This window comes from Oryctolagus cuniculus, chromosome 12, assembly GCF_964237555.1.
Source record: "Oryctolagus cuniculus chromosome 12, mOryCun1.1, whole genome shotgun sequence".
In the NCBI taxonomy this organism is placed as follows: Eukaryota; Metazoa; Chordata; class Mammalia; order Lagomorpha; family Leporidae; genus Oryctolagus; species Oryctolagus cuniculus.
In genome coordinates this window covers 83,571,576-83,599,175 of record NC_091443.1, presented here as the reverse complement: position 1 = coordinate 83,599,175, position 27,600 = coordinate 83,571,576, and the positions used below count along the sequence as shown (strand labels likewise).

Here is a 27,600-nt window from a genome sequence, read left to right as displayed (position 1 = left end):
TTACTTGAATGGCAGAGTTATGGAGAGAGAGAGAGAGAGAGAGAGAGAGGGAGAGAGAAAGGGAGAGGAACAGAGTTATCTTCCATCTGGTGGTTCACTCCCCAAATGGCTGCAATGGCCAGAGTTGAGCCAGGCCAAAGCCAGAAGCTAAGAGTTTCATCCAGGTCTCTCATGTGGGTGCAGGGGCCCAAGCACTTGGGTCATCCTCTGCTGATTTCCCAGGTGCAGTAGCAGGTAGCTGGATTGGAAGTGGAGCAATTGGCACTCAAACTGGTGCCTGTATGGGAAGCCATCCCACTACACCACAGCACTGGCCCTGGGAAGAAAGTATCCCTGCTTGCAACCTATTGAAGTTGAAACTGAGGCTCAGGCCAAGTCACTTGCCTGGAATGAAATGGCGACTTGGTGGTGAAGCTGCACCTGAGACCTGGGTTTTCCTGTCTTTAGAGATCCTGCCATTTACATTGCATGGTGCAAGTCCCAGGGATTTTCCAAGGGGATGCTGATAGAAGGCTCAGTCTTACCTTCAGGGATTTATCAGTCTCTGGGGCTGCACCTGCTCAGTGCAGGTCTCCTTTGTTGGCTTTGTTGCTGCTGTGTGTTGATAGTACAAGGGGTCTTCAAGAAGGTCATGGAAAATGTATAGTATGAAAAAAAATCTGTGCATAAATTTTGATATTTTGTACCTCAGGAAGCTTATCTTTTCACTCCGTCTTCCATGAACTTACTGAAGTTATCTTGTATAATCATAGGCCCTGTGGTCATCAGCTTAGGCAAATTTCTATTTTTTTGCTGGAAGAGGGTCATTTTCTTTTTTTTATTTTTTTAAGTTTTATTTTTATTTTTTTGACAGGCAGAGTGGACAGTGAGAGAGAGAGACAGAGGGAAAGGTCTTCCTTTTGCCGTTGGTTCACCCTCCAATGGCCGCCGCGGCCAGCGCACCACGCTGATCCGATGGCAGGAGCCAGGTGCTTCTCCTGGTCTCCCATGGGGTGCAGGGCCCAAGCACTTGGGCCATCCTCCACTGCACTCCCTGGCCACAGCAGAGGGCTGGCCTGGAAGAGGGGCAACCGGGACAGAATCCGGCGCCCCGACCGGGACTAGAATCCGGTGTGCCGGCACCGCTAGGTGGAGGATTAGCCTATTGAGCCGTGGTGCCGGCCTGGAAGAGGGTCATTTTCCCAGGAGTCAAAAGGTGTCTAACATCAGTGTGCAGGTCTCTCACCGCGTTCTAGAGCATTAGCTAAAACACAGTGAACAAAGCAAGGATGATTTTTAGACCTTCATCAACAAATTGATTATGCTGACTGTTTGATCAAGTGTTATCAGATTGTACATCACCACGGGGCCCTCCCACTTGTAGCCAGCCTTGCCATCACATTTCCACTGCAGACTTCACAAGAGGTGCCCTAGAAAGTATGATGCAATTAGTAGTTGCCATAGGAAACTAGGTCTCCTAAGGGTCACAAAGAGATATTGGCAATAATAAAAACTGATATTAAGTCAACACTGCCATTTGGTATTTCGCTTTATCCTCATAGCAACCATGTGAAGTAGACATTTTAAGATTAACTTTCTTTTTATTGAAATTTTATTTGTACAGTTTTATTATAGAAATTTTAGAAAATATAGACAAAACTCATCCATAATTCCTCCACCCAGATAACCACTTTCAATAATTTGGTGTATATGTTTTCAGTCTTTGGGCTATATATATTTTTAATTTTCAATTTTGTTATTTATATAAAGGGAACAATGTCATGTATTTTATGATACCTCTTACCCTTCTTACTCCCATTCCTTTGTTATTTTTATTTTAATTTTTACAATGACATACTTTAAATTTACTTTATAATCACAAGCCTAGCCCTCCACTAAATAAAGAATTCAACAAGTAATAAATAGAAAAGCCACTGTTTCTCAAGAGTATAGATGAGGGCAGCATATGATAATCTAATCTCAAAATGTCAATTTTACATTTGCTTTATTCTTTCTTTTTTGGCAGAACGATTGCACACTTTGCCTTGGGGCTTTGGATGTTTTTGTTTTGCATGATACAGCTGGAACATTTTTCTCTGTGACTCATTTTGATGCTGGTAGAGTATTCCATTACAGAGACATACCATGGTTTCCTTAAGTCATTCTCTACTGTTGGCATTGGGGTAGTTTCCCTACCACCCCCAATCACTGCTAATATTTTGCTGATATAAACAATGCTATCATGAAAACACTGTGTATATCCACAATCAGTTCCTAAGGTTACATTTCTAGTGGTGGAATTTTAGAAAGAATAGAGAAATCTTTCTGCTCTCCTTTTAGAGATGAGAAAAACTGAGGCTTGGACAGAGAATCTCACCCAAAATTACACAGCTGGTGAATGGCATGGCTGGGAGTACAGTCCAGGTTTCCTGCTTCTAACTCCCATGTTGCAAAAGTAGCTTCTGTAGCTATTCTAACCATGACCGTATTCTTGATCAGATCTGCGACTACAGGATAAGTATCCTGATGGCTGCTTTCTTTTCTTGAGTTGTTATCCAGCCATGGTCAAACCAGATGAACTGCCCAAAATTCTGTATTCACCGGGGAGTAGGGAGGCTATAAACAGTAACAATCTGTGATTTAATGACTAATAATTGCATCAGTTTTCCCATGTTCTTCAAGATGATGGTGATAATGCTGGCATTTTGTGAAATCCTTTATGTCCCCTTGGTATCCCATCGATTTGGGAATAACTGAAGTTGCCTCACTAGCTCCACATATTTGTTTGATATCCCATTAAATCCTGGGTTTTACCCTTCAACTGGTCTAACAGTGGAACTCATTTCCTCCAGATCTCCAGCCAAATCCCCATTGTTTCACCTTGGCCAAGTCCCTCTCTGCTGTAGGTGATTGAGGGCCTGAGGCAACCTGCGGGACTCTTTCCCGCTTCAGCAGCCGCACTCATACTGCGCTGGTCCGTCTTTGTTTTGCCATCAGCAGCAGACTTTGGTTTGGGAGGTGGCAGACTAGGTGGTGTCTTCTGTCTTTACTTGCTTTGCCTTGGTAATGCTAATCAGGATCCATGCTCCAGGAGATATGAGTTAGGTTGTTTATATAAGGACAATACTAATGTATGCACAGTGTCCATAGCGTCTGAACTGCTGTGGGGCCAGAAACTCCATAATCTTTGGGTCATCCTCATCCAACCAGTTCTGGTAGCTTCCACTTTGAGGATTGCAGCTACCTCGACATATTCGATAACATCCAGCTGAGTCACCTACAGATAATACAAGTCCATACTTGCTCATCTTAGTGGCAAAGATAAACAATTTCAACAGATTTCAGAGGTACATAAAGAAAGAGCTTCCTGGAAAAGCACACTGGTTTTTACCTGAGTTGATTTATTGACTTATAAGATAAAACTTCACCATTCTGAAAGGCTAAGCAGTAAGTGTTGAGATCAGTTCCCACCTGCCCAGAGCTCTAAGATCAAATTTAAATCAAGCAAGAAATATCTAATGGGTAGCGCCATTTTCAATACCAAGGCTCAATAAAAAGCAAGCGATGTGAGAGGATAAGGCTTCTTCTGGTTCTTTCTGTACATTAGTGCTGATTTGGCACCAACAGCTGATAACAGAAGTTCCCTCCTGAAGTCTGGACTTCCTGTGGTGCATTGAAGAGCAGTCTCTGAGAGAAATGGTGGACGTTTCCTCAGTAGATGTGGTCTCACGATGTGCCTCTCGCATAGACTGATGGTCCCTCCAGGTCGCCTTGGCTGGGACATCCAGAATGAGGCTTTGTCCTTGGGACTGTTTTGCTACAGATAAAGACCAGACTTGAAAGAAGGCATGCCTCTGGTATGCCTGTCCAAAAAATTAAAAGGTATTTGTGGGCACAAATGTTAGGAAATATGCCCTAGAGATGGAGGGCAATCACACAAAAATAATTTTTTAATTCAAAACAACAGAAAAAAGTTCCCATTACCCCTACTCATAATCATTTTTCAAAGTAAAAGGATTTTTTTTTCTGGTGTAAAAAGCACCTTGGTTAGTGAAAAGGGCTGAATTATTATTACTGAAGCAGCTCAGCCTAGGCTCAGATCTAACAGTAAAAGAAACCTCACATTAAAGTATTCTTAACATTCATAATTAGTATTTCTAAATGATTTTTAAAGGCTTTTTATGCAATTACAAAATGTTTGATTGTCGTAACACTGCTGATGCTTTGATGCCTTGCGCATGTTGTCCTTGGTCCCGGCAACCCTGGCACGTAATTTATTTCTCTTTTGAGTGAACTCTAAGCATTAGTGTCCATTAAGAATTTTTGAAACAAAGTCCAGAGATTACTTGGAGCACTTTCAGTAATATGTACTGATTATCATTAATAGTTCCTTTGTCCTAGATAAGGACATTGTTTTGTAACATCATTTTGTTTGGCAAGGCCTTACAGAGGCTGTGTTCCTGATCCGCCTCCTGCATAGATTTTCTCCTTGACTGTGTGTAGAACAGAGCAAGCTCATGGGATAAGTCTGGATGGAGGAGGAGGGGGACCCAGGGCCAGCACCAAGGGATTTTTTTTTAATTGGGAAACAGTTGTTAGCCATTCAAAAAAAGAAAGTCTAAATGCTAGACCTTGTTTCTTAGCTAGTGTTCATGTGCCACATATAAATTGCTGTTTTAACTGCCAGCTCCCTACAATGAGGAAGTCAAAGAGAAGTAAGCAGGAGGCACAGTGGCCCCTGGAGACTGCACACAGCCGCTGCATTGTCTGTGCCGATAACATAGCAAGGAGGAGGAGGAGAAGTGTTCCAATTTTATTGTGAAAATTTCTACCTGAGCTCTCAAATGCCGACTTGCCAGGTTATCCACTTATGTTCAGCCAGGGTTAGCCCTCTGCTCATCTAATGCAAAGTAAGTTTGCAAAATGAATGCAATTAGAAACATCTTAAGTAGGAAAGAAGCACCGTGGCCTGTGTCCCACCTGAACTGTCTTAAGGTTTACCATAAACCTAACACTGCGAACTTTATCCCGATTTGGTGGATATGGAAACAGAGATGCCGAGAGGTTAAGCCATTTGCCTAAGATCTCACAGCTTCAACAGTGGCATCTTGTGAGGAAGAAGAGCAGAACCAGTGAAAGCCATCAGATTTGGAGCCCTTCTTCTGTAGAACTTACAGGGTCAGTGCGCCGAGAGCGGCGAGCAGTGAGTTGGGCCGATGAAAGACTGTTGATTGTTACTCAGCTCATCTCTTCCTCCCTACCACATTCCCGTGAAATACAGACTGATAGGTTTGAAAAACTAAAAGAAAACCTTTGCTGCCCTTTTAAGGTATTCTTGGAGTTTTTGAGACGAACACAGATTTTATCCATGTTTGTGACATCTCTGACTCAAGGGTTGTTGTCTCATTGCGGAAGGGCATAAGAGAGGCACCCAGGCTGGATCCCAGAGAAGCGGCAAAGGGGCATCTTTGCAGCTGGAGAGCAGTCCAGGATGCAGGGCCTCTGGAAAGGCTAGTTCGGTAATTGCTTCGTCTGGGGAGGAGGAGAGATGCTATCTCTTATAAAAGACACAAAAAAGTTAAAATTAGCTTGGTACCCAATTGCCTAGAAACCAAGAGACAATAAGAAGTCCATCAGGAAAGTTAATTGGTCCAAGATTTGGCACTGATTGGAAATATCAGATTACGTTCCTAAAGTGCTCTGCTCTGGGATGAGCACAGCTCTGAAACTTTTCCCTGCTGATAACCATGACAGTGATAAATCTGTGGTATTTTCATGACATTTCCTTTGCTTTCCTTTGAAGCATGGTCAGCTAAATAGAGTGAGGCAATCTTGCTCTATTAGAAGCCGTGCTCTGCTTTGAGGGGAGTATTTATAGGGATTTTCCCTCTCAGTTTTAGGGGTATTGATTGGCAATTTAAAAGTGCTGTTGTATTGTTAAGTTAGAAGTTGCTCTAAAGCCTTACCTAAAATTCACCCGTGTGTGTGTGTGTGTGTGTGTGTCTGGATGAAACATTAGGAGTGTCCCAACTTTATCAAAAGGTTCCATTTTTCTCTAGCCCAGATAATTCTGAAAGATCACCCAAGAGAAGTGTATCTTTTACTTATATAACCTTTTGTGAGTACGGCCTTCTTTATTCTTTGGTTTTTGAAGAAAAGAAGAAAAAAAGTTTCAGGGGGTTACCTTTGATTATGAGCTGCATTAGATTTTTTTTTTTTCAGTGAGAAATAGATCTGGCAACCTGTTGCTTAGACAGCAGTGGTTGGGTTTGACCATTTAGAAGCAGGACTATCCGCTAAGGATGGATGAACTAGTAGGATAATTAAGCAATCACGCTGCTCAACTACCTCATTCTACAGATGAGAAAACCAAGGCCCAGAGAAGTTAAATGATTTGCCCATGTCTCCCACTGACTTCACTCTGGACTCTGTGTGTCTGCGTGTTTTCTGCTTAGAAGCTTCGTTCGGCCACTTCACTCACCACAACTCTGTGGAGTCCCTGTGTCTGCCATGTGTCCTGTTTGAAAAGCACTCGGGAAGGATCTTGGTGCTTTCCCTGGTCGCTTGGAATTAAGTCAAAACCCACACAACAGCTGGACGTGGTTCGAGACCCTTTGGTAATGGAGATAAAAGTCCATCACCCATGCTGATCTGCAGTCCCTTTAGGCAATGCAATCTCTTACTAGGACAGACATGTCTTCTCTTCACTGTAGAAGAGTCCAGAGTCAAAATGGAGTTGGGGTTTAGAATACAGCGTGAATCTCTATCTCATGCATCTTCATCAAATCTGAACCTTTTGTCTAAAAACCAGAGTGCTGGGCCATGAGTCAGTGAGAAACCCAGGGAGACCATGAGTAGCGATGGCAGAACTTTCAGTGGTATGGGGTAATTCCATTTTGTTCAAATAATGAGGGGTGGGTTGTTCATCCTTTTCACCAAAGTAAATAATTAACATTTGTGTCATTTTCCCAAGTTGGCCAACTCTTTACACATTCTTATTTCACTTTAACTTTTACAACAGTCTTTTAAGTATGTAGTGATAATATATAAACTTAAAGACCAAGAAATTCAGGCCCAGAAACATTACGCAACTTGTCCAAGGTCTCTTAGCCATGAGGCAGGGAAGTGGATGGGCTAAGAATGCAAGCTCAGGTCACTTTAGCTCCAAATCCAGTTACCATAAGAGCTGCCTTTGAAAAGTTTCTTCTATTCTGTTCCTGAGTAGAATGAGTGCTATTTGCCTCTTTAATGCTCTTCATGATTTGTCTCTGGAAAACTTAATGCTACGAAAAATCTTGATGCAGACTGCTCCTGTTCGGTGCTGGTAGCATTAAGTCTAGATAACATTCTTCTGGAGCCTGCAGTTAAGGGCAAAGATTGGCAGTGTGTAACTGCTGTGATCTCATCGTGAATGAGCTCTCTTCCCGGCGAGAAAGACAAGAATCTTGCAACCTCTGAGAAAACGAGAAGAAAAAGGAAAGGGAAGACCACTTAACACTTAAAGACGAGAAAATGGTACTGGGAAGCAAACAGGGCATACATGCTCACTGTGAGTGAAGGCAGAAACAATTGAGGCAGCTGGATTCCTGGCAGAATATTCTCTAATGTTCTAGAATATTCTAGGACACTTGAGCTACAACCCAATGTATGCTCTTGTAGTTGGAGGAACAGTGATTTATACGTATGTGCATCAGTATCTGAGTGTATCCCTCATGCAAGTTGTGGATGAGGCGTCCCACTTGAAAGCTGGAGGCCAGAACCCTCACAGGTTTAAATTATTGACAAAGATGGCTGCTGAATGGTGTGCCCCAAGGAAAAATCCTTTTTGCATTTTCCCTTTTGAGAAGCATTATCTATGCCAGGGTTTTCAAAGACGTGTTAGGGGCACGCTTCTCATGCAATATTAACTTTCCACAGAGAAACTTTGCATTATGCTAATGAGCCTTCCCTGGGCCTCAGTTTCCCCACTGCTGAAATGCAAAGGCTGTTTTCTACGTGTGTTTGACCTTCTCTGGGGTCATTTACCCTGAAGGACTGGAGACAGCAGTAGAGAAGAACTAGAGAAACTCCAGCCATTAGCGAGCCTACAGTTGTTCTTTTTTCAGGGCAGGAGGATAAAGAGTACATTTGTTTGGCCCATTAAGTTTGTCTTTCTGTGTCTGCATTGTTTTAGTTTATTCACTTTTTGTCTGCAAAAATAGAACTCTGTCTTCTTAGTAGCTATTAAGCACCAAAAAATTAACATAAGGCATTGTCATAATTAGGAGTTGTGATGCCCTTTTAAAAGATACTGTCTTTATGAGAGAGGTGTGTCTTTTAGGCCTTACTCCATAAAGATGTGTGTTTATTAATTGATTAGAGTAGCTTCAAAGTATGTAGTAGATGTAATTTATAACATTTTTGTAGGGTAAGGCTTTCAGATAAAATACAGGATGCCCAGTTCAATTTGAAAGTAAGATAAATGATAAATTGGTATCTGAAATTCAGATAGAACTAGGCATCCTGTATTTTATCTGCTAAATCTGGCAATCCCAAGACAAGTATATCCTTCCAGGTCTGTACATGGCCATTAATTGGCAATTAAGCAGAACTGAAGGACCAAGGGCTTTTGCTGTCACCGGCGGCAAGCTCTCTCCTGGAGACACACAGGAGAAGTTTCATATCCAGGCATGCTACTGTGACCTCCAAGCCCAGGCAGCTTTCCTGGAAAGTATTTCAAAATCTATTATCAGTGTAATCATCATGAAAATATTTGATGAGAACACTGTATCTCGCTGGGTAATAAATTTAAGTAGAAAAACCAAAAAGCAGTGGTATTTTCATCAGGTCTTTGGATGTCAGGAGAAAAGGAGTTCCACACTCAGCGAATATAGATAGGTCTGTTTGGGGCTGTGTTAAATCCAATTGTGTGGAGCTTTTGAATAATCAGGAGTGACAGTCTAAGCACTTTCTCTTCAAAGTGATTTTACAGAAAGCACCATTTCCTAAGGAAAGGACACACAGAGCTCTCATAATGCTGAAAGAGCACTAATCTATCAATTTATTGGTGCCGGTTTCATGAGCTGGAGTTACAAATTGTATTCAGATTTTCAACTTCACTCACTGTAGCTGTTGGGTGGAAGTTCCCTTCGGGTGATAGAAATGATTTCAAAAAATCCTTCAACACTTTTGTAGTTCCCATATGAGAGAGCCTTCAAGGATCTTTGCAGAGTTTCTAACTTCACTTTGCGAAGCCAACTCCAACGTGATGAAAAACAATAGTTTAGTTTTCCTCAATAAAAAAAAAAAAAAAAGAATTTGAGTTGGGCTATGTAATTTCAGCTTCCCTAAAATTAGGCCTTTGGAAAATTGTGGAGTGGTAAGTGTGTGATTTTGGTCTTGGCGCACAACTTTGGAACTAATTTTTTTTAATGTCTACCATTGGTTTTCTTAACAGATTTCGCTTCTGGACAACATGTTCCATAACTAAGCAACGGGCTTGATGTGGGTGCCAAATTTCTGAACAACTTTTACTTCCCAGAGAAGGGTTAAATAGTTCTCTTAATGACAGGTCTTCAAAGAGGGAGGTGCCTTTCTCTGAAGGGAGGAGAGAACCTCCACTTTGACTATGACCTTGTCTAAACAAGATAAGAGTCGGAGAACTCAAGGGGCTTCCATAGCCTTGGAAACTCATGACTGGTGCATAGGGAGATTACTGATGCCATAAACAGGAGTGTCAATTTGTAAAGTCAACAACAGGAGTCACTGTGCACTTACTCCTCATGTAGGATCTCTGTCCTTAATGTGCTGTACATTGAGGCTTAATGCTATAACGAGTACTCAAACAATATATTTCACTTTGTGTTTCTATGGGGGTGCAAACGATTGAAATCTTTACTTAATGTACACTAAACTGATCTTCTGTAAAAAAAAAAAAAAAAAAGAAAGAAAGAAATTATCAATTCCCAACTTGACTCTCACTGGGATTAAACATGACAATAGGTCTGATCTGATTTCATCATCATTTAAAAAAAAATCATCTATTATTCCTCACTTTATGTTTCTGTGTGGGAGCAAACTGTTGAAATCCTTACTTAATGTATACTAAGCTGATCTTCTGTATATTAAGATAATCGAAAATGAATCTTGATGTGAATGGAAGGGGAGAGGGAGTGGGAAAGGGGAGGGTTGTGGGTGGGAGGGACGGTATGGGGGGGGGAAGCCATTGTAACCCATGAGTCGTACTTTGGAAATTTATATTCATTAAATAAAAGATAAAAAAAAATAGTTCTCTTAATGACTTAAAAAAAAAAAAAGTCAAGGTTTACCACAGTTCTTAGTCACAGGCTATACGTGTTCAACAATTTTGTTACTTTGAGCTTCTTTCATATTAAGACTGTCTCCCAAGAAGAATGCATCAAAGAAGCGCTCAAAATGCAGTCTTCCTGAACTGGAAATCGTAGTGTTGGCCTTGAAGCATGCACTCACGCCATCTTTATTCCATCTTATGTGCCAGCTATTGATTAGTTCCTTGTGTCATTGCCATCTGTCAGTCATCCTGGAAACAAAAAAGGTGCTGATGCATGAGTCCTTTTTGGACCTGGGTTCCATACATGATGGTGCCATTGACAGAGAAACAGTAGTACTTCCTCTTCTTAACATGCGCAGACACATAGGTACTTTTGTAGTGTATTTTCTTTGCCATTAAAAGTTATGCTTCATATGAGCAAAAGGGACATTTTCCTTTAAAGGTCTGTTGAATCAATGGCCATAGCGAATTAATTGCCCAAGTGCTCGGTTCAGTCTTGTCTGAGTAGGTTGGCATCACTCTCTTGTGCCTTAAATCTTTCCCACTTGGCCTATAAACATGATCATCTCACCTAGTGAAGATTTAAAAAAAAAAAATAAGAGCCTTCTGTCATGCTATTTAACCCTGGTTAATTACCGTCCAGGACGTTTCTCTTCACCACAGATTTCTGATACTGGCTGTGTCTTTGATTCGGGGTTGTGTGCCTTTGGGTTGGGTGTCGTGACACTGCCATGTAGAATTAAACCTAATCATTCTCTTCTGTCCCCCTCTGAACAAGATGCACTCCCAAGGCCGCTGTGAAGGACATACAATCAAAGAAACACACACAGGATACCGTCTTACCATTGTTATTTCTTCTCTTCCAGGTATCTCAGTAACAAAGAAGACACATACATGTAAGTAATGCATTTTTTTTCTGTCCCAAGTTTTCTGAAGAGTTGGAATTCGCATATGTCTGGCTGCTGTGACCCTTCAAGTATAAACTAGTGTTTCAGCTGTGATCCATGGTCAACAGAGGTCATACTTTTCAACCTGTAGTGGTCGGAAGTGGCACATCTCCACCTGTTTGTATTGAGTGTGTGTTGAAGAGAGAGGCTAGACTTGTTCTGATGAATTCTATTGTTTCAAGCCATGAGTCTTTAGAAAAACCATGACATCTAGCCAGGAGGATCAATTACCTACTGATCACCCTTAACGTTGGATCCTTCTGAGAAGAGTTGGTATGTTTTTAGAAAACATCACTTTGATTTCTTTTACACGTTGGTTTCCTTCTCCTCACCACTAGCTCACAAATGAGGCCGTTTTGTACTGGTGTCTGTGGAGCAGAGATACTGACTGGGAAGACAGTGCTGTCGCTCGACCATGGGCACGGCCGGCAAAGGCCCTGGTAAATGGCATCGGTAGTCTCATGTGGAAATGTGTGCTGGATTTATTCTCTGTATTCATCCCACTTCTCAAGCTCAACCACTTTCATCAATTGCCTTCATTCAAACTACACCATAACTTTATAAACTCACGTCAATGTAAGGTGTTGTGATTTGCAAGCTGAGCAATGATGTCTGACTGTGCCTTGAATCTCAGGATGAAACAATACAGCATTGATATAGGCAGCCAACTTTCACTGTTCTTGACCAGCATATTATTCAGGCTTTGCATTAATGGTCTCATGAGAACTTGATGACTATTTTAGACCACAGATATGTGCTTCCTATGAGATGTGTTTGGGCATCCTTTTAAGGCAAGCAGTAGAGATACTTATGGCACAATATAGGGATCACAAGGATGTATCCCCAAATTTTTCCCAATTATACTTTTGAAATTTTTTGTTTCACGTGAAACATTTGGGAGAAAAAAAAAACGTATCTGTGTAGCATCAAAGTAGTTTAGCTTATGAGTCAGTTGATTCTTGAAATCTGCTCTTGGGTTTGTCTGTCTGTCTATCTGTATTTGTAGAAAACAAAAATAGAAAAAAAATAAACAATTTAAAAAAAACATCCAATTTGATGAATCGTTGCCTGACTTTTAGGGCCCAGTCCTGCTGTCTGTTCACATGGCTCTCTCATGGGCATCCATGGAATGTTTGTTTGAGGAATGATGAAAAGGTCTGGCCCACACTAGATACCTGATCAGGATGGCACCTCCATGTCTCAATGCACAGTTCCAGCTGGCTGTCCCTCCATTAGGGTAGTGTGTGACCCGTAGCTTTTTGGGGGTTGTTTTGTCGTTGTTGTTGTTGTTCTTGCTGTTGTCGGTGCATAATTGAGCTCATGATGACTGAGAGATTGACAGTGCAGGAGACTGAAGTCCTCTGTATATCCGCAGGGCAGGCATGGTACAGAGCGCTTCCTTGCACAGCCTTGCCCATGAGCTCGTCCCTGGCCTGGAGGGACCCACTCTAGAGGTGGTAAGTAATTCAGTCTTTCTGCTAGCTCAGTCCTGGGCCTCTCCCGAACAGGGGCTGATGATTGTGCCTACTGTTTATGGTGGTTTGGGGTATGGACTCCTGGCCACTTGGCGATACACAGAAAGCTACTGTTTGCATTATGACTTGGCTGTTAGAGAAGTGAACAAAACCGCGAGTTCAACTCCATTGGACCTAAAGAGTATACCTCAGCTAATAAGATAACATGAGACAGGGGCCATAGACAATAGCTAATGTGCAAAAGTCCATGACAAAGACATCTGAGGCATTGTCATCCCTGAGAATGATGTCATTGGCCTATTGGAGAAACAATTAACCTGTGGTTGAATTGAATCCATGGAAGGATTTAGGTGACAGCATGAGAGTGGTGGTTAGTGAGGAAAAAAATGGTGTTCCGGTAACAGGTGACTTCACCAGAGGGGCCTTTCATCAAAGGCTTAAAACATTTTATCAGCTGCACCTGCTTTGAAACAAAATCGAGGTAGCTAGAGTAGAATGTGTGCCTTTCTAACTCTGAAAATCAGCAGGAAAATTCTTAGGCAGTAAGCATAACATTAATGTAGAAAGACTTCAAGCTGCCTTTTCGTAATTGACAGATTTAGATGAGAAATCGCGCTGGATTTTTTTGGTTGATGTTTACTTTCATGATTTCAGGGAGAGGGCCCAGAAAAAACTAGCTACATGACAAGCTGGAAAGACTCGTACTTGAACAGACTGTTGGCACCAGACTTTCCACGTGCCAAGGAGAAATTGGGTTGTCCAAGGTGCATGTTAGTGGAAGTCCTCCATGCCACTTAGACGTGGAGATTGTTTTTGTCACCCAGCTCAGCAGGCAGCCCCTGGTATTTCTGATCTTAGCATCTCAACTTGTGTCAAGGAAGAAAATCAATCAGTTCTTTCTCTAATCACATTCACCCAAATGACTTCTTTAGCATCTGTCAGATTTTTCTTGAAAACTGAACTGCCCTAACTTGCCTATTAGTTGTTTCAAGGTGTTAAATTCCAGCTGCTCTTAAATCATCTTGACATCTGTTCTTCAAGAAGTTTCACTATCAGTGAAGTATATGAATTCATTTTTGTACGGTCTCAACATTTCCATTTTAGCCAAGGTTCTAGAAGCCATGGTCAAGACCTGACTACACGATCATGGACAGCTGAAGTCACCCCACATTAGCAATTTCAATCTCAGTATCCTAACTACCCTCACACAGGGAGTGTTCAATTTACAAATTAATATGTACAGTTGCTGAATATATTATCAGACTAGAGTGTCAGCTCACAGGTATGCCAGTCAGAGGTGCAAGAACTACAAAATGAACCTGAATAGTTGTGACACCTGATAATATTTTAGGCCACCTTATTATCTGGAAAGTAGAGGTATTGCGTCTTAAAAAAAGAAAAAAAAAGTCTGTTGAGTGAGTACAACCAGAAATACTCATGAAAGGAAATTTGATTGTTAGTTTCAGAGGGGTCCAGAAATGTTGTCTTTGGGGAAATCAGACTCTCTTGGGTTCCTGAGAAGAGTACCTTAAGAGTTTGTTTTTTTAACTGTAGTGGGCCAATGGGAAAAGGCAGTGTTTTGGGGCTGCTACCACAAAGGCATTCCTGATTGGTCTAGGAGTTCTTACCCGAGTGATGTCCTTTGATTGCTGATAGGAAATGGTGCTGTTGGTTTTTGGTGTGTGCATAAAAGAGAGTTCTTTTGACTTGTGGGATAAGGATGCATTAGATCAGTTTCACACTGTGGTGTGGAAGTTCAACTGAATTTTCATGGTTGATTACCCAGCACTTGTATTTGGTTGGACCCTTTGGAGACTGCCTTTGCTTTGGTGTTTCAGGAGTTTGTTCTGGTCTCTTTCCTGCTGAAGTAGTACCATGTGGATATGAATCTTTTTCTTGGAATCAGCCACTGCCTTGGTTTTTGTTATTTGCCAAGGACAACTGGTCATCGACTGCTGACTTCTTCATCCAGCTCAGTTGGATCATTCTGCATTCACTAGCATGTTACAAGAGGACGGATATAGAAGTGAAAAATGCGACAGCATCCTAGCTGTGTGTTCAGCTGCTGGGAAATTTAGCATCATGCACTTGTAGCCTTAGGGAATCTCTCAGACGACCACCCCAGTGCAGCCCAAAAATCCCCAGTAGGTCCCTGGGCTACTTCCAGAGGCATTGGACCATTGTCACTTCCTCCTGTTCTCATCCTTGTTTATTTTCTTTATTCCTCTTGCCCAAGCCTGCCCTGCCTGCTTTACTTCACACTCAGAGACTTACAAATGTTCGAGAAGTGCAAGCTCCTCAGTAGTAAGCAGTCAGGAAAATACGTGTGTCAGTTAAATCCCAACTTGAATTGTGAATTTTCTTCCCAAAAAATCCCAAAATAAAATATGCTTCTGAACCTTCCAAACTATTTTCAGTTTAACACGAATAGCCATGAAAATGTGCTTGAGTATATTTTCAAATGTTTGGTTGCAGCAAGCTGATATTCAAAATATAAAATTAAAGCACTGTATTTTTTATAAAGGGATTTTAGTTTTCAAAGTATTTTAGCACAAATCAGGAAATTTCTTCGTGTGGTAATCTTTTGCATCCATTTTTAAAAGTGCTTATTGTAGTCATTTAAAGTAGACTAGGTAAATATATTCACTCTTCACCCCAGAGACCGGGCTTTGAATTTGACTTAGAGAAAATTAGTGTTGCGGCCTCCACCTCCTCTCCTTAGGCATTTGTTGATATGACAAAATGAACCTAACAATTTGTCACAACTCTTGCCACTTACTCAGGAGACCCAAGAGCTAGAATAACATTTTCTCATTTTCTCTTCCTTTCCTTGGGGCTGTTCTTTTTGATTGTAGACTTTTGGCAACCTCAAACTTGGGGCTCACCCACATTATTTTCACAGTCCAGGAAAATACAGGAACCATTCTTGGCAAAGCTAATGGAAGGTGCTTTGGTGATACAGTTAATAGGTTGCCGTGACAACTCATGTGACTCACAGCCTGACTCACAGCAATCATACTTTCAGTTGCTAGCGGAGTGTTTCATTGGGACGGATGGACGTGACCAAACTTCTGTGAGTAGGACTTCCTCCAGCTGCTGTCTACCCATCGACACACAGGCAGGAGGAGGCCTAACCTGATACTCCCAAAGTAGTTGGGAGGACTGTTGTGGAGCTTCCTGAGGCAATCCTAGGAGACATGAAGCTTGCTGGCAACGAGACAAGGCCAAAATACAGGCGCTGGCCTTTAAGAAAGCTCATTCATAGACAACTGTTTACTGAAGCCCTACTGTGTGCTGACAGGAGGCTCTTTACCCTGAAGGACTACTTGAGGATAGGGAATGGGGAGGGGGGAGCACATAGTCACAATAAATAAGTGAAAATACAAAAGCCAAGTAAAACACAAAAACCAGTTGCAGAAGATTCAGCTCATATCTGAAAAGCAGACTAAGCTGGGAGTGTGGGAGAAGAGAAAAGAGTTAGGGAGGCCATCCAGGATTCTGATACTGTGACTCCTGTGTGCAGCCATAAAGTGAAAGGGAAAGAATTAACCTTGGGTGCTAAACAACTATTCCTCCTGCTCACCTCCACCTGTTCTCACCCTGAGTAATACCTATTTAGTCCCTTCGAGACCAACTGGTTTGAGGAAATACAAATCCCTCTGTACAATCTGGAAACATTTGCCTTGTTTGGAGGCAGGCTGTGCCGCCAGAGCCAAGCCATCCTAAGCCTAAAAGGATTTCTCTGTCTCATCTTATTAGAAATGAATGGACCACACCAGGCTCTGCTAAGGGTTCTTCCAAAGCAGAAGATCTGTAGAGCCTTAAACCCACAGTTCATGCTGAGGAAGCTGGGCATTTTGTAGAAAACCAGTATGTAGCTAAATGTTTGCTTTAGAGCATCCGGGTGATTCACGTTAGCTTGGAGGAATAGACCTCAGATGCAGGAATAGAATCTAGTCAAGAAGTAGTTACATTCCCATTTCATAACAGAGGTTCAAAAGGGTGTGCTGAGATGGTGACTGGCTCTGTAAAATCCATGCTCACTTACTAAGGAGAAAAACAAAACTGCCAAATCTACCAGTATTGATCTGTTATTGATAGATTTATTATGCATTCAGTAAACTCGTAGAGACATGACCAGGTTGATCTTTAAAAAAGGGCTAACTCAATAATAACAGTAATAATAGTTATGGTAGAATTTCCAATATCCACTCTCACAACAGCAGAAATAGCAGGTACTGCCACCTACTAAGCAGTTCTCTGATTACAGGCATCAGATTTAATCTGCATCATCTCATTTAATCTTCTTATAAGCATGATTTTTTTTACTAGTCCCCACATTTTAGGTAATAAAAATCTGAGACCTGAGTAATGTAGCTTAAAGAATTGGGAAAAAATAACTTGCTTACTCGCCCAGCTAGTAATGGGCAGAGCCCATACTCAGAATAGAATAGATTCCTTCCTCATGTGCACATAAGTGCTAGACTGTTATTCTAGTATCAACATTAGCTAATGCTAATAAAACAATTAGTGCTAGGAGCTTTTCTAAGCACTTTAGAAGTGTTCATTCATCTGGTCTTTATTGCAACTTGGTGAGGTTAATATACCAGTCTACAGCTGAAAACTGAGGCCCAGGGTCCTACAACTAACTAGTATTTGGTGGAGCCAGGGTTAAAGGCAATCCACAAGAAAGTTCATTCTTTACAGTGGTTCGTCCACTCAGAATTATGGGAAGAATGCCAAATACAACATAGTCACTCCTGCTGTTGACTCAGGTTTTTTTTTGTTTGTTTGTTTTGTTTTTTTACCTTACAACTGTTTTACCTATATAGAGCTTGAAGAACCAACTGACCTTATGAAAGGGAAAAGTTATTTCCACCATATGAAAAGAAAATCATTTAAATAAGGTGATCTGCTGAAAGCTATACAGTCCCTTTGCATTAAAATAATTACTTTTTAACACTCTTACCAAATTTATCAAAGAACTGACATCTGTTTAGGGTTACTGTACGTACAACGCAACTGATATCATGATAAAAGCAACTCTTCAAAGTGGTTACTTGTGTTTCTATGAGAGTTGTGCTTCCCCACAGTACAGGAGTATATTTCTTATGGCAGGAACCCATCTTCCACGGAAACAAAGCCTTTAATGGATATTAATGACATTTATAATAAACATGTGCATTTTGGAAAACCATATGATAATTTGTGTATAACTCATTGCCACAAAGACACAGTATTATTCAAGATACTGTGGTTTCCTTGAAAACGGACCAAAAACAAGCAAAACCCAGAAAGCTAAAAGAATGCATAGAGAGTTAAAATAGATACACCGAGGGGATATATAAAATAATTAAACTACCAGATTTTAAAAGATGTTTGAGCATACCCATACTTAGAATCGGATTTATAATTCTTTTTTGGTTTTGTTTTGTTTTGTTTTTGTTTTTGACAGGCAGAGTTAGACAGTGAGAGAGAGACAGAGAGAAAGGTCTTCTTTTTTCCGTTGGTTCACCCCCCAAATGGCCGCTACGGCCGGCGCGCTGTGGCCGGCACATCGCACTGATCCGAAGCCAGGAGCCAGGTGCTTCCTCCTGATCTCCCATGCGGGTGCAGGGCCCAAGCACTTGGGCCATCCTCCACTGCACTCCCGGGCCACAGCAGAGAGCTGGACTGGAAGAGGAGCAACCGGGACAGAATCCGGTGCCCCGACCGGGACTAGAACCCGGTGTGCTGGCGCCACAGGAGGAGGATTAGCCTAGTGAGCCGCAGCACCGGCCAGGATTTATAATTCTGTCAGCTTCTATCTTGGCTGGAATCTGCAGGCAAAGGAGTAGAAACATAGGAGGAGCAGAGGAACCAATGTGGAAAAAGCTTATTGCTCTACGTTAACTTCACCAGTTACCCTAAATTTTTAGACTAATGTCTTTATCAATGATATGATCAGGAAGCTGGTATATTTGTAGCTATATGGCCCTTTGGTTGTAATTGAGGTCCATATTTTTATGTTATAGTGACTAAAGGTTTTCACTTCCAAGCTATTCAGTTAACCACTTTGCTTTACCTGCCTGAGATTCCTCACAATGGAATGTTCTCCAACACTCAATTTCCACCTCTGAGCAAATGTATACAGAAGACCGCTCTTTCTCTATTTTCCTTTGTTACTATGTAGACATCATACTCTAGTTCCTAGTGTCTTAGATAGCTACCAGCTGCATGTAAAGATTAGAAAGCACACTAAGCAGTAGAAAATTCTAGAATCACTAGGTTAAGGTTTGGATTCAGTAAGAGAAACTTAATCCATTAATTTTTTTTAAAGATTTATTTATTTATTTGAAAGCCAGAGTTACACAAAGAGAAGGAGAGGCAGAGAGAGAGAGGGAGAGAGGTCTTCCATCTGCTGGTTCACTCCCCAGTTGGCTGCGACAGCCAGAGCTGCTCCGATCCAAAGCCAGGAGCCTCTTCCAGGTCTCCCACGTGGGTGCAGGGTCCCAAGCACTTGAGCCATCCTCCACCGCTTTCCCAGGCCATAGCAGAGAGCTGTATTGGAAGTGGAGCAGCCTAGACTCGAACCAGCGCCTACATGGGACACCGGCCATGCAGGCGGCAGCTTTACCAGCGCCGGCCCCATAATCCATTAATCTTATATGCTTTCTTTTTGGAGGAATGTGGGAGGAGCTTATATGGTGGATGATGCAGGCACTTGTAGTACCAAGATCTCAGGGAGGGAGGTTGAGAAGCAGACCACAGCCCATTCCTAGAGAAGGGTAGAGCTAGGAATCAGGCCAGTTTGATTAGCTTCGTATTTTTAACCCTTACTCCATGAGGCACGGTGTAGTACACACAACTTAACCTGTACTCCTCACTCTAATAACTTAGTCTATGTGAGGAGAAAGGACACTCCCATTTGAGGAGTGACCGAATAACAGGAAAATGCAGTTCCCTGCTTCAAGTCAGATTATCTCTAATTGCCGCATGAGTTGGAAACACAGGTGGTGAGCTGAGCCTGTTCTGTTAGGATAGCCAGGATCTGGTGTGACCAGCAGGTCGCTGGGAGGCCAAGGCCGTGTTGGTGTGGACCTGTCGGACTGGGGGCAGGGTGTAAATGAGGAGAGGAAACCTCTTCTCTTTGCTTGTGTTGTTTGCTGGGTCACTTGCTGAGCATGGCCGGCTGGCCCCTGGCAGACATTTCCCATGCCGAGCCCTACTGGCAATGGCTGTGAGAAGTGATGGCCCTTGCTGTTATTTTCCTCTGTTGATCACATACTCATCAGGCCGTACTCTCTGCTGCCTTAGATAGTTAACAGCCAAATGTACTATTAGAAACCACGTCCAGCGGCACAAAAGGCTAGGATGTGCAGGTGAACATCTGGATTCAGTAATGGGGACTTCATTCACCTTTTTGGTTTGGTTTGGGCTTTCTCGCGTAACTAAGTGGGGAGGCATGGAAAATGCCGTGGCCTTCGAACAGTGCCGTTGTCAGTTTCTGTGCCTCCTCTGACCCCAGATAAAATGCTCATCCTCAGATCAGGATCTTCTCCGGCCACTCCTGTGATCCACCATGTCAAAAAGAATTTTTGTGGAGTGAGAAAGATCTACTCCGAAAAGGGAAGGCTCTTCTGATTATTAAAGAAAAAGCGTGGCTCACTTTCCCTCCATTGCTCTGGTTTTAGGGTCTAATTGTAAGATCAGTTCTTGCTATTCCATTAAAATCAGAGGCGTAGAATGAGCAGTGAAACTTGAAAAATGTATATGCACTTTGAATTTCGTGGCTAATGGTTCTCCTTGCTTTCTTCTGTTCGTAATGCTAATTGGCTGGAGGCTACAGTGAGACACTGGGAGCCTATCTCTTTCCAACCCCTTTAAACTCAGTGACACACCGTCTGATAAAAATTTGAACCCCCCACTTGCAGCTCTTGCTCAGACCTTAGGTAGGTCAGGTAAACTGCACCGAATGCAATGTTTTCAACAGCACAAAGAATCATTTCCCTCGTGTAGTTGGTCGACACAGTGATCCGTCCTTTTCCTCGTTGTCATTCTTTCTTAATTTCTTTAGAATGAGTCTGTGTCGTTCCACTTCAAGAGAAGCCAAGGCCAGAGGAGGCAATCCCATTGGCTGCCCGTTCTTAAACATCTTCACTGTAATGAACCATATTGAGTCCATTTATCTGTCTCTCTTACATTATGTCTTTTTGTGTCGACAAAACTGAAAATTCACTGTGCCTCACCAAGTTGGGGTGTCGGGATAATTGATTGTTACCACTCTCTGCTGTGAGTAGACAGGATAACACCGGTACCTCCGGAGAACCAAACTGTGTCCCCCGAGGCCAATGAAATAGCTGTTTGGTCCCTTGTGTGAAACTTCCTGATAACTTAACTGGGCAGCCTCTGGGTCCCTGGAGGCTTTCTCCACAAGCGTATTCCCTCTCTTTGTTAAGATTGCTTATTAAAAATGATTTTATAATGAAGTTGCCTCAAATAGCAACTCTTTTCCTGGTTGTCCTTGAAGCTCTGGTGAAGAATCTTAGAGACAACCGTCTAGGGTTTTCGTCCTTATTAAAAACTTCTCTCTCACCACGGCTACTCTTGATTTTTAAGGAGATAAAGTCTAACTGACACAAGTCGCTCTCTGGCTGATTATGTCTCTGAAAACCCCATGCAAGGCGTGATCGGGCATTGAGCTTGTCATCTGGGCTCAGGAATCGAATTGATCTCCATGGATTGAGGACGTTCAAGTCTGCTGGGGGCATAAGGCTGCCCGGCTTCCCTGGGCGAGCAGCACGAAGGGGATGCTGCTGCTCGTTCTGCCCCCGACTCCATCAAAACAATGATTTCCAATTATTTTAGCTCTCTAGTCCTCGATTTCTCATATCTGTAAGCAAACCACTTTCCAGCCACAAAGGACTGTCATGAGGAGATATTTAATAATAATAATAATAATAACAGCAACAACATCTTAGACTATCCATGTACTGTATAAATTCAAAACCTTCTAATAAGTGTAGGCAGTGAGGAGAAAAGTCAGTGGTTTTGTTGTCCACATCATCAGCGTAGGTGGCTGAAAAAGGCTGATGTATTTAACATGAAGAAGGATGGAGGCCCGTGCTGCGGCTCACTAGGCTAATCCTCCACCTTGCGGCGCCGGCACACCGGGTTCTAGTCCCGGTCGGGGCTCCGGATTCTGTCCCGGTTGCCCCTCTTCCAGGCCAGCTCTCTGCTGTGGCCAGAGAGTACAGTGGAGGATGGCCCAAGTACTTGGGCTTTGCACCCCATGGGAGACCAGGATAAGTACCTGGCTCCTGCCATCGCATCGGATCAGTGCGGTGCGCTGGCCGCGGCAGCCATTGGAGGGTGAACCAACGGTAAAGGAAGACCTTTCTCTCTGTCTCTCTCTCTCACTATCCACTCTGCCTGTCAAAAAAAAAAAAAAAAAAAAAAAAAAAAAAGAAGAAGAAGAAGGATGGAGGCATGGTCAACAAGGCCTTTAACATGGGAAAGGTGTGTCTCAGACTGGGTGTCCCGGTGGCCAGCCAGGCGTCCTCAATAAGCAACACAGCAAACAACACACAGTCTAAAGTTGTTAGTGACAGATCCAGCTGGAAATTGCTTTCTAACTTTGAGGCTTGTCAGGCAGTAGATCTGCACAGCACCCCTTGTGCTTTGCAGTGTGAAGACGTTCAGACCCGCAGTGAGAGGGAGTGTTGCCGGATCAGAGTCTTGCGTGGTTGTGCTAAGAATCCCTGTGTGCAAAGGCTGCGTGGAGAACGTAGTAACAGCGTGACGCGCTAGGTATGTTTATCTGCTTCGCCGCAGTGACCGCTTCACTGTCTGTCTCCCTCGGCATTGTGTTGTAAACCTCAGATATACACAGTAAAATTTATTTTTAAAAATGCCTTTGGCTAAATTCTGTTCTCTGAGACAATGTATATGAGGTGTATTAGAAAATACCAACTTCACGTTCAGCAATTCCTTCTCCTCCCCGACCCCCGGCAAGCAAGCAAGAAAAGCGATGGCCTCCTCTGTCTGGAATTCCACTGTCAGCAGGAGCTTCGTCTTCTCCCTCCTTAATAGTTTTCTCGGCCTTTCGTTGGCTGGGCAATCTATAAACGCCTAAGTTTGGCACTCAAGGTCTTCCACAGTCTGGCCTTAATCTTTCTGTGGCTCTTGTCATGACTTCTACCGTGCAGGCAATTTCTGCCATCCTCAGCGAGTGGTCTAGGAGATTGTGTGCCTGGACATACCCTGGTTCCATCATGTCTGCTGTATGTTGTTTGTCCAGGAATGTCCTTCATTGCTTTCTGCACCTGTGGAAGTCTTAACTGGGCCTCCAACAGCCAACACAAACAGCACCTGCCACACAAAGCTTCTCCAGCTCCACCTTGTTCATTACTTCTACGGATCCTCTGCCCCCACAGTACATTGTGAAGGCAACTGTACAGAAATCTATTGTAGATTATGGTGTTTACGTAGCTAATGGATATTCTTTAATGATCTTTGTGGCCCTTGGGCTTAGCAAAGTCATTGCTATCTACTGTGTGCTCAAATAATGATCTGTGGTTTTCAAGTGTGTGTGTGTGTGTGAGTGTGTATGTTATATGCAGGTGCAATTTGATGACCAGACACTCTTCTCACACATTTGAGTGTGGGGAAACATAATTTTTTCAGTGTTAACAGCTATATGAAAGACCAGGTATCTGTTATTTGAAGCTGTGTTGTGATATTTGAATTTTATTATGTTGGAGAGTGATACTGCTACAACTCACAAGCCTTCTTGATGTCTGGCAATTGACTGTATGCATTTTGAGTCTCAGTTGTAGAGCTGACTGCTTTAAAGTTCCCTTCAGCAGTCTGTAAGATGTTAGTCAGAATCTCATCGAGGAGCAGCATTTAGCCTAGCGGTTAAGATACCCATGCCCCTTATATCAGAGATCCTGGGTTCGATTCCTGACTCCAGCTTCCTGCAAATACACATCCCAGGTGGGAGTTCCAGTAAATTGTGTTCCTGCCACCCACATGGGGAACCTAGATTGAGTTCCCAGGTCCCGGCTTCAGCCCATCCCAGAATAGGCCATTACAGGCATTTGACAGGTAAAGCAGTAGATGTGAGCAGTGTCTCTCCCACCTCCCCCCAGATAATAAACTTTAAAAAAAATTTAAGAATCTCACCCAAAGGTTTAAAAATACTTGCATATCTTCCTTTTGCTCCATCACCTGCTGCCTCCCAGGGTACACATTAGCAGGAAGCTGGAATTGGGAGTGGGGCCAGGACTCAAGTTCTGCCACCCCAATAAAGGATACGAGCATCCAAACACTGCACCAGTGCCACTCCTTCATATCTGTCGAAAATGCGTTCTTTTTCTGAGTAGCCTCTTCAGCACCATTTGCATTATCAATACGAAGTTTGTCTAAACCAGATGATCCCGTTTAGACACCTGTGGCATCTATGTAAATGCAAAGTAGAAAAGTACCCACTGGAAAAGAGAACTGGGTGACCTTCCAGAGACTAGAGGGTGCGGTTTTCTTTGGAGGGCTATGGCATGTGTTTGTCCAGTCTATAAGGAAAAAGTGATCCTAAAATGTTGAACAGTTTTTGAAGTGGATGTGGCAGATAAGGCCATTCCATACTGATTTTGAAGGTAAATCCAGCAAAGAAAGTGACCTTTGTCCCAGTCCAGAACAGGTGACATCGCTATGTGTGTCTGGTCTGGAATGTGAGTTGTTTCCTAAACTTACCAGGGACGGGTGATTTCAAAAAGACCGTCCACCTCACGAGTGGCTGCACACTGCCCTCATTCCTGTGTCGTTTGCCTTGGAATTCTTTGAAAAATGTCTTTTAAGTTTCTTCAGCCGCCTTTGTTTGCAACTTTTTCTTGAGCCAAAACAAAAGGAGCAAAATTATCCCCTGCAGTATCAATTCCTTGAGTGGAAACCTTGCTTATAAATGAGAAGATGAGATGTGACCCAATAAAAGAATCTATTTTAATTTTAATTTATTTCCTGGTGGCCTTTTCTGCCTCCTTAGGCGATGACCTAACCAATTCTATCTTAACACTTTTTTTTCTTCCAAGGTCAAAAAGCACTTTGGAATTATTGCAAGAGGAGAATAAATGTTCTTGGCCTATACCATAAAGTCCATCTCTGTATGAAATTTAAATCCTAGTTTTCTCAGCTTCACGCTCATTTTCCTCTCATTAGGCAGCTATTAGCAAGTTCCATGAGCCTTGGGGTGAAGATGAACAGGGTGAAGGTGGAAGATCTCCGGGGCTTCTGACACTGCTCTTTTGTAGCAGCCCCCTCTCTCACAGCCGCCTCCTTCCTTTCCCTGTCTCAGGGGAGGCTCTTCAGGGACACAGGGACAGGTGCAGTCTTCCTGGGCGCAACAGTTTCACGCAGCCAAGAGCCAAGTGGAGACTTTATGCATAGTTTTTTTTTGTCCTAGAAGGCAGCTCTCACCCTAAGGTTAGCAAGGTTGGAAAAGGTGAAACTGTTAGGATATCCCACACACAACCACACCACATCCCCCTCTCCTCATTACCTATTCCCACCCACCCTCCACCCCCCACCCCATAACACACTTCTGGCTGATGTCTCCATCAGAGAACTTCCCAGGGCCTGCTCTGTAGAAGTCACTACTCTCACATATAAATTGGGGTGATTCGAGACCTGGGAAGGGGTTCTCATGGGATCATGGCAGCCAGGGTCAGTATCATTTAGATCATGGCAGCCGGGGTCAGTATCATTTAGAACAGGTTTTCATTGCGCTGAGTGGTTTGCGCTGAGATTCTCTTGTTGTATGTCTCTTAGGTTAGATCGCTAATGGGCAAAGTAACCAATGTGAGCCCCATTCCCACAGATTTTTCTTAGTGTTTGAGCTACTCTTTAATGGTAGTGAGTTCTTCCTCATTCTATCCCAGAGTCTCACTTTTGGAGACAAATTACAGATGATTTGCTTAATACACCCCTGAAACACAGAGGGGTCAACTCCTCACATTCTACATATGGCCAGGAAGTGTACATACTGCACAACAGTACTTCTAGTAGTTCCTGGAAAATGGAATTAAAAGATAAGCTTATTCTGGTGAAAAAAATGTTTTGAAATACAGGCATAGGGTGTTTTTGTTTTTGTTTTTGTTTTTTATTACTTGAAAGGCAGAGACAGACAGACAAGTATCTCCCATTTGCTATTTCCACTCCCAAATGACCACAACAGCCAAGGCTGAGTCAGGCTGAAGCCAGGATACTAGATCTCAATCCTGGTCTCCCTTCTGAGAAGCAGGGATCCAACTGTGTAAGCCGTCTGTTTCCCAGTGTACCCGTTGGTTGGAAGCTTGAGTTAGGAGCAGAGCTGGGACCCAAACTCAGGCACTCTGATATGGGACATGGGTAACCACCCTTGTTCACAGCTTTATGTAGTGCTCATTCTCCATAACCTTTTTGAAGATCTCTCATGCATGCTTCATGTCTGTTAATACAAGAGTAAAAACCTCACCATAAAATTTCTCATATGGCATCATCAGGAAAAATAGAGATCACGTTGCAGTGGCAAACTTAGAAATCTTCTAGAGCCAACCCCATTGGCATAAAGGCTAAGTTGGGTCCACTCCTTACTGCATAAACTGAAGCTCTAGCATATTCTCAACTGAAATGTATCATCACTCCCACCAAGTCAGCCCACTAAAATTTCCTCAAGTAAATGGATGTGTCTTCAAATGGACAATGGGACTCTGCAGGCGGCAGGCAGAAAGTACACTGGAGAGTGGTCCATGGAGCAACATCTGCAAGAAGGGGGGGAAGCTGCACTGGACAGGAGGCCACAAACCACCATGCAGTTGCAGCCATGACTTCAGCAGGTGCCACGGGCAGATCGGAAGTGGAGACGGCCCTTCAGTACTGTCTCACAGTGAGGCGCGGTGGCTGCCTCTTTTCTCCTGTGTCCACCAGCTAGTGGGTGCCAGCTGCACCAAAGAGGGCCATAATAACCTCAGGCCAGGCAGTTGCCCCTCACTGAGGGCAAATCCCAAGGCACAACTTAGCCAGGAGCAATTGGCAGTGACTGCTAAGTGCCACAGGGCCCAGGAATGAGGGCCTCCGTCCTGAATGCTGTGGTCCTTGGTGCCACACCACAGTGTCCGCCGCAGGGCCGTGAGAGTGGACATGAAATGTAACTTCTTTTTGAAAAACCCTATTTTCTTTATTTAAAATGGCACATATTTTATTGCTTAGCTAGAATTTAAACTAATAAAATAGATGCTTGGCCTCAGCATTACAGTTATACCAGAACTGCAAATGCTGAAGAAAAAAAATGGTTTTTTCTGTTGAATAAGGTTGTTCGTTGGGATTTCTGGCTGTGTGCATTATAAATCATATGTGTGTACTATTCCATAGAATGTTTGTATTTTTCCACACATGGACGTTCCAGAGCATTAGCACATTTTTCTCAATTATTAAAATAAATAGCACATTTCTAAACTGTTCTGACTCGTGTAAGATGTATTCACAGAGGAACAAAGAGAACGCCTGTGGAGAACCCCGTCTGCCTCTTCTGCCTCTTCCATGTTACTGTTCTGACAGTCTGCTGCTGCCCTGTAATGGGCATATTACGATCTGAAATTTGTTTGCAAGGCCTATTCATGCACATAGTTCAGTCTCTCATCTTCGGGTTTTTGAAACCCCACCCTCTTTTTGCCTGTTTGCAACTATTTGCAAAGGAAGCCAGAATTAAGTAGATTAGTGGTGGCTGTGAACCATGGGAACCCTCCCGAGCTGGTAATCCCATCCCCCAACTGTTGTCATGAAAGACAAAGCTTGGTGATAATTAGTGATAAAGCGCAGATTGAAGCTTAGTTTCACTCCTCCGGTCCCAACATAGCCTATGTTTTGGTGAAATTCAACTTCACTTTTACCCCAAAGA

General features: G+C 42.9%; 1 protein-coding gene across 2 annotated transcripts in view; it reads left to right on the top strand.

Moving 5' to 3' along the window:
• The window catches only part of RORA (RAR related orphan receptor A), a 763,877-nt gene that overhangs the window by 558,707 nt on the left and 177,570 nt on the right, over positions 1-27,600 (top strand). For both annotated transcript variants that reach the window (XM_051821923.2, XM_051821924.2), the window contains one exon: positions 11,134-11,163. In XM_051821923.2, coding sequence (XP_051677883.1) covers positions 11,134-11,163 — 30 coding nt within the window. The remainder of the gene's footprint in view (positions 1-11,133; positions 11,164-27,600) is intronic.